This window comes from Miniopterus natalensis, chromosome 21 (assembly GCF_054644295.1).
Source record: "Miniopterus natalensis isolate mMinNat1 chromosome 21, mMinNat1.hap1, whole genome shotgun sequence".
Classification (NCBI taxonomy): domain Eukaryota; kingdom Metazoa; phylum Chordata; class Mammalia; order Chiroptera; family Miniopteridae; genus Miniopterus; species Miniopterus natalensis.
Genome location: NC_142101.1, coordinates 12,631,150 through 12,638,938, shown reverse-complemented (window position 1 = coordinate 12,638,938; position 7,789 = coordinate 12,631,150). Strand labels below are relative to the sequence as shown.

The 7,789-nt window shown below is 51.0% G+C and overlaps 1 protein-coding gene across 1 annotated transcript; it reads left to right on the top strand.

Annotated features, from left to right (window-relative positions):
- Window positions 1–1,901: 1,901 nt before the first annotated feature.
- On the top strand, window positions 1,902–3,720 carry MIXL1 (Mix paired-like homeobox). Its single transcript, XM_016221171.2, has 2 exons — window positions 1,902–2,315; window positions 3,404–3,720. Exons 1-2 carry the CDS (start codon window positions 1,902–1,904, stop codon window positions 3,704–3,706), a joined length of 717 nt encoding a protein of 238 aa, XP_016076657.2. The 3' UTR covers window positions 3,707–3,720.
- Window positions 3,721–7,789: the final 4,069 nt, after the last annotated feature.

Below are 7,789 nucleotides of genomic sequence, written 5' to 3'. Positions count from 1 at the left end.
GCCAAGGAACCTCTGGGTTCCCTCCCGGGGTTGGCTTCCCGGTCCCCGTCGTTACAGCAGCAGGGCTCAGGCCTGCCTAGATCTGGCTCCATCACCACCGCCTGCGACTGAGAACCGAAGGAGCTCGATGTGCCTGAAAGACAATGTCCCCCTCCCCTAGACTGGACAGGGACAGGGGCGTGGAGTCGCGTCTGGAGGACATAGAGTCACTGGGCCTGTCTAAATGGCAGATTATTTCCTGATCTATAGCATTGGGAGCATGGGGCCTAGCACAGGGACACTTCAGAAATGGCTTTTGAGTTAATGAAAGAATGAATGAGCACAGGAAAAGAGGGTCTGTCCCCCTCCCCCCCATCCCATACGCTTCTGCCTGAAAATCCCCAATGACCAGGCACAGGAATAAGGGAAAAAGGGAGGAGGGAGGGAGGAAGTGAAAGGGCCCTGGAGGCAGGGGTAGGTGGAGGAACAGGTGGTGAATGCTGTCAGGCTGCCTGAGGAGCTGTGCAGGGGTCTTGGGACACAGTCCCTGACACCCCGCCCCGCGGGGAGAAAATCCAGCACAGAGCTCCAGCGGGGGCCCCACCAATCCCTTCCTGCTGTGTCATCTGGGTTGTCCCCTCAGGGCGAGAACATCCAGGCTCTTCCCGAGGCTGTCTCCTGGCCTTCTAGAACGGATGGTGACAGGAGCGGGACCCCGACTCTCCCAAACAGAGAGCCCCCTTAGAGTCATGGACGGCGAATGGTCCTGGTGAAGTCAGGGCTGGGGTTCTGGGAGCAAGAAGACCAGCTCTCCTGCCTTCCTCTCCTGAGGACTGGCACTGGGCCACCTGTGTCTCTGTCCAGCAAGTGAATCCAGTGACAGCGCCTTCGACAGCGGTCCCCGAGGGTCTCGCACGGGGCCTGGTGCACAGACGCACAAGGCAGGCGCCCCATAGGCTTGGTAATAGTGAGAGAAACGGGCTCCTGCTCTCCAGGACTTGGCACTCCAGGAGGGGACGCAGGTCCACAGGCCATAGCCCCGCTACACACCAGGGCAAAACGAGGCGATTAAACAGGTGCACCCGCCTGTGTGTGTGTGGGGAGGGGGTGGGTGGGGGTGGTGGGGTGGGGGTGGGGCTAGGGGAGGCGGAGACTTCACGGAGCCCCCTTTCCGTCTCTTCCCTTCCAGCTGGACACGTCTGGAGCATAACCGGGCGCCCCCAGAAAGGCCCCGAATCACGCGTTTGCTAAATGCGACCCCACTGTCAACCCTGCGTGCCTAGGGAACCCTTATTCCTAGGGACCCCCCCCCCCCCGTCCCCAGCGGACATTCCAGGCCAAAGGCGCGCGCCCCGCGCCCCCTCCACTTCCCCAGGGCGAGTCGACTGCCTCCCTCTGAGGTCCCCTTATCTGTGCACCCCCTCCTCTGACTCAGGAGGTGCCGGGGAGGCCTGCGGGGGTCGGGGGCTGGCCCGTCTGACCGCCGGGCGCAGGGTCTGGCGCGCAGCAGGGGGGCGCAAACACCGACCTTTGATGGCGGCGGGCGGGGCGGCGGGGCGGCCGGCCCGAGGGCTGTGGTCGGGCCGCGGGGCCGCCCTGGCCCCTGGGGGAGGGGGCGCTCCGCCCGCAGCAGCCTGCGCCGTCGAGCCAACCTCCCCGGGGATGTGGATTGCGGTGGAGCGGCTGGCGGGGCGCACGGACGGGGGAGGGCCCAAGTTCACGCCTCGCTCCCTGCAGCCCACGGCCGGCGGAAGCGATTATTCCCCACCGGTGTCTGGCGGGGCCGTGGGCGGGCTCGCACCCCGAAGAGCCACGGGCCTCCCTGCGCCCGCCCCTTTGATCGCCCGCCACCCCGGGGCCCCGGGACGCGTATAACTGAGGTCTCCGCGCCCCGCCCGGTGGCACACCGGGGTCCGGCAGCGATGGCCGCGGCAGGGTCCCGCCAGCTCCAGTTCGGGGACGGCGCGGCGTTTCCCGCGTACCGGCCCCCGCACGCGGGCGGGACGCTCCCGCCGCCCCGGAGTCCCGCCGCCGCCCTGCTCCCCGCGAACCAGTCGGGCCCCGCGCCGGGGGCAGAGCCCTGCGCGCCCGCCGCCTTCCCCGGCTTCCTGGGGAGGGGCCCGGGGCCCGCCGCGCCGCCCCGCGCAGCCTCGGGCCCGCCTGCGCCCCCGCCAGGCGCGTCCGCCCCGTCGGCGCCGCAGCGCCGCAAGCGCACGTCGTTCAGCCCCGAGCAGCTGCAGCTGCTGGAGCTGGTCTTCCGCAGGACCATGTACCCCGACATCCACCTGCGAGAGCGCCTGGCCGCGCTCACCCTGCTCCCCGAGTCCAGGATCCAGGTGAGCGGGGCGGGGCGGTCGCCTGTGCGCCCCGGGAGGGGGCCCCCCGCGGTTCGCGGCCGGGACTCCAGGGCGCTTCCCTGATTTTTGGCAAGTGACTTCCCTGGAGCCTCAGGGCCCTAGATTGTCACATAGGGACGCTACCAGCCAGTGCCCACTGCACAGGGATCCTGTGAGGCGTAAATGAAATAACTCAGGCTCCCGCGCAGTGACTTCTATCTCTAACTGTTCAGTGTAATAATAGCCCCCCCCCCGCCCCCCCAGGAGGCTGGCTGGGCTCTGAAATGGTCAGAAAATAACTCCTCAGGCCGAAGGTGATAGGAAATATTTTCACACTTTTTTTTTTTTTTCCTGGAAAAAGAAACAAATGAGGCATAGCTGGGGTTTCCCACTGGTGGTAGCTGAAAGAGGGCAGGGCGGACTCCCCAAGTTGCCCCTGGTAGGCCACCCTCTTGGCAGGTATTGGGTCTGGAATTTTGGTTCAAAAGGATGTAGCATCTGGGGGGGGGGGCGGACGCTGGAAGCAAATGAGCTTGCCACAGTTTGAAAAATCTAGTCAAAGGTGCATTTACTGCTTAACTGAGATGGGAATCCTGGAGCGCGGTGGTAAGGAGGAGCGTGCCTTTTTTTGCCTGTTTGTCTGTGGCACCTCGGCCTGAGTCCAAGTGCAGTTTTGAGCAGAAGCGCTCATTTTAACCCTGGGAGAGAGCAGGCTTGTTTTTCTGCATCCCGGCTGGAATGTATGTCGGTTTGAACCGTTGGTACAGAGGCTTCCTAAGCAGGACACCTTCGGTATTTGTTGGGAAAGAGCAGAGAAGCGAAGTCCACCGAGCGAAGTACTTCCTTGATTAATTTAACAAGGGCGTATGTGTACTCTTAAAAATGGATTTTTCTAAATTACTTTAACATCTACATCTGTAAGCCTAGTAGCACTTTCCCCCCCTCAGATGCTAAGTGCTTCTATTTCTGGCCCCCACCGTGGAAGCGGGGTGCCGGGGGCCTATTAATCTGGAACTTCTTATTAACTGTGAAGGTGATCGTAGTGGAAGGACTCCAACCAAAAGCGTTTCTTCTGCCCCTTCTTCCAGGTGTGGTTCCAGAACAGGCGAGCCAAGTCGCGGCGTCAGAGCGGGAAAGCCTTTCCACCTTCCCCCAGGCCCGGGCTCTTCCTCCATCACCCTGCTCACGGGACTGAAGCAAAATGCTTGAAGCCCCAGCTGCCTCTTGAGGTAGATGTGAACTGCCTGCCCGATGCCAGCAGGGCCGGAGGGGGCAGCTCTGACCCTGGCTCCCAAGGTCAGAATTGCGAAACCTATTCTCTCCCTGAAGACATTGGTTCAAAGCTGGACTCGTGGGAGGAACACATCTTTTCTGCCTTTGGCAACTCTTGAGGATTCTAGAATGCAGGACAAGCTCGGAGGAGCCAGGACTGACAGCCAGGGAGACACATCGGAATACTGTCCTTTCTGGCATCCACGTTAGGGACACATCCATGTTAATCTTGATGATGGTTTTGACAGTCATCTGTCACCCGTGGAGGTTCCTCCCCTTTGCCTCTGAACCTTTGCCCAGGCCCATTTTTTTTTTTTCCTCTCTAGCACACACCCCTAGGAGTTCTGGCTTGTATTTTCACTTGTATATCTCCAAATCTGCACGTTCAATTCGGTCTCTGTCCCTGCACCTCCTTGTCAGTCCTGTTCTCAGTTTTTGGACTGGTTCTGCAGAATTCATTATGTTGTGCACAAGGATGCCTCAGCTTGATTTGGTTTCCCTTTGTGCTTGACAACTGCCGTCTTCTCATGCTTCCTCTAAGGTTTATAACCTTAAACTCTAGTCCGTCTCCTTCAATCCTCACCCTATCACCAAGATTCACCACTTTTTTATTTGGCCTATCATCTGTACACTCAGTCGTGGCTCCAGGGATTCCTTGTCCAGATTATTTCAAGAGCTCCCTGCCTCTAGGTTCTCAGCTTCTAAAAATTGTCTCTCTTTAGATCAGATGGGTAAATTGCAAAACAGGAGCAAACTTTTGGACTACTGACTTAAAATAGAGTTTTGTGTGTGTGGTTTTTAAAATCGTTAGGACAAGTCTCAGATACTTTAGAATTTAACAAATGGATCTCCGATTTTAAAAACTCGCATAGTTTTCAAAAAAAGTAAAGCTAAAAGCTGGTTAGAAAAAAGCAAATTAATACAAAAGAGATAATAAAGACTTAAACATTCTCAGAACCAAATTAAAATAACTGTTAAAAAAAAAAAAGGTTCATTGACTTAAGTCACATACCCCAAGGATAATAAAGCCACATGTGTAAAAGTAAAAAAATAAGTTACTCCTTTCAAAATTTGTAGTATTCTGCAATTGCTACCAAATTATAAAAACTGTCTGTTACCCTCCCAGATAACTGACACCTATAACCTACAGAGCAGCTATGCAGATCTTCTTAGGGCCACCCGTCCACAAGTTATGTCTCTGTCTCAAAGCGTCTCCTTTCAGTTTTTGGAACCAAATACCTCTTTCAAAACACTGGAGACCTCCTTCTTTCTGAAGTCGGTAACTTTCTCCAAGCCCGATTTTGTACTTGTTACTCCAATCACTCCAACATTAATTACCCTTAGCACTTGTTACTGTACTTCTATGCAACTTTGCTGGATTATTAAATGTTTCCCACAGATGTTTCATTGTAATTCTGTTTAAATGAATTCCGTCCTTTAGATAGCATTTTGTTCGGTATACCTTATGTGACCATGAAAAACATTTCTAAAAGAAAAACATCTCTGCAAATGTAGTTCATAGCCAGTGATCTTCCACCAGCAGGCCACTGTGCTGAGAAACTGAACTTGGTTAAAAGCGTATCTTTGGCTTGTTCAAAGTTGAATCACATGAGTCTTTTGGTTTCAGGAGATTTCTCTTTCTCTGAACCCTAATATTCAGAGGTGTTATTCAAATGGCTTGCACCTTCCAGAGTAGTAAATTCACTGTTAAAAGCAACAAGGACATAGTTCAGGCTTTAGTAGCAGACTTGACTTCTGGACCTTGAAAACCATCTGGAACCACAATGAGATGATAAACATTAGCGATTATTACTTTAAGGGTTGGCTGTGTGCCAATCCTTGTGCTTAGGGCCAATTGCGGGGGTACCCAGGTCTTGCAGAGCTTCCTTCGCATGTATTTATCTACTTACTTATTTTTAAAAATACGTTTATATTGACTTTTTAAAGAGAGAGGGAGAATAGGCAGACACATCCATGAGAGAGAAACATCATCGATCAGCTGCCTCCTGCACACCCCCTTCTGGGGATGGAGCCCACAACCCAGGCCTGTGCCCTGACCAGGAATCAAACTGCGACCTCTTGGTTCCTGGGTTGATGCTCAACCACTGAGCCACACCGGCCAGGCCTTTCCATTTAGACTTGTGACATGGCCAAATGAGATAGCATTCACTGAAAGACTAAGGATCACATTTAAAAATAGATCTTGTAATTAGCTCATTAACTGTATTACTGCATTTATATTGTTACATTGTTTTTCCTAAGAGAACAATTGAAAGAATTTTGTTACATTTTTAATTTTTAAAACTGTGGATCTTCTAGTCTGTACCTCTTTTAAACTCTTAAGAGACCCTAACTGCTAAATGCATTACAAGCATTATGTTTAGACCTCACAATTGCCAAATAAGGTAGGCGCTATTATTTTAAGGATCAAAAAATTTAAGCGGTGGTTCAGAACCACACAGCTAATAAATGACAGCCGGGACTCAAACCTAAGACTCAGTCCACATTAATCCACCCCCATGTAATGCTTCCTATACTGGCCTGGCCTTTTAAATTTGGGGTAACGATAACATCATAGGTTTAAAGGCAACCCCCTAATCATAATTTCTACACCGAACTGATTACTGCCTCATCTTTCAAAGCAATCATCGTGAAAGCCCATATTTCTATTCCAGTGGCACTAATATTGCTTAGAGCTCTTTTGAAACTCTGATTTATTCGTTCATTCCACAAGTATTTGGTGCCTATGAACAGATGCTTTACCAGGGCCTGGAAATAAATGAGAAAACCGGAAACAGTCCTTTCCCTCACTGAGCAAAGAAGGCAGTATGGACACAAAAGAAATAGAAAATTGTAAATATGACATGTGCTGGAAGGAAAGGTACACGAGGACCTGGAGATGTGTTGTAGTTGGGGAAGCTTCCGAGAAAGTGACGCTGAAGGTGAGATCTGTAGGATGACGTGTTACCGAGGTGAAGAGAGGTAACAAATGGGACACTGCATGTGCAAAGGCCCTCATGGGGCAAGGAGTGACTGAGAAACTGGAGGGAAGGCCAGGCCACACCTGGCTTTGCAGGTCTTATAAGAGTTCTGAATTCGTCCTGAGAGCCCCAAGACTTTAGATGGGGATAACATGACCAATTCTGCATTTTAAGAGTATCACTTAACGATGGCTGCACTTGAGGAGGGCTGAGTGAACACAGGGAGATGATAAATGAGGAGACAACCTCAGTGTGCCAGGCTAGTGATGACAGCGGGGCGGAGTCATTAGTGATAGTGAAGATGGAGAAAGGCATGTGAATTTAAGGGAAAATAGGTAATAGGCAAATCTTCTGGTAGATTCACAATGGTAGCAAGTGACTCTGATTTTTGAACTAACTTAAAGTAATTCAGAACCAAATGTACCTGACACATGATGGGCTCGCTTGTTTGCTCAGTCTGGCCTTGATGGCTTTCTTTAGAGCTCCAAAAAGGTGTTAACCAGTGGCGGCATCATTCATATTAATGTACAGCTGACCCAAAATGACTATTTGGATTATATTGATTTCCTGTTCCCTAAACAAACAAAATTAAAATATACTCTTAGACACAATTCCTACACTCAACATATGATAGCGCTGAAAGATATCGGCAGTACTTAAACATGTGCAAAATGGGGTTTAATTTAAGTGTGACAAGTCTTTTTTTTTAAAATATATCTTTATTGATTTCAGAGAGGAAAGGAGAGAGAGAAACAATGATGAGAGAGTCACTGATCGGCTGCCTCCTGCACGCCCCCGACTGGGGATCCAGCCCGCAACCCAGGCATGTGCCCTCACTGGGAATTGAACCCTGATTGCCTGGATCCTAGGTCTATGCTCAACGGCTGAGCCACGCCTGGCCGGGCGACAATAAGTATTAAGAAATATAAAATGTAAAAATACTTACCTAATGCTAGGCAGAAAATATTAAAATTGACCTTTCATTAGGTCTACAGTAAGCTGAGTAACTTGCTTGCTTAGCATTTTCCTCAGTCATTTACTCAGGGTTCGAAAAAACTCCACCTTAAAATAATATTGGATAGCACTGTAATTCAGAATGAGTTGGTAATTAATCTGTAGTTTCCCCTAAAAATAAAATTTAGTAAAAATTACAATTCTTTAAAACTTCTTAAATAGGACTACTTAACAACTTATATTAACTAAAGAAAAATGTAGACAATA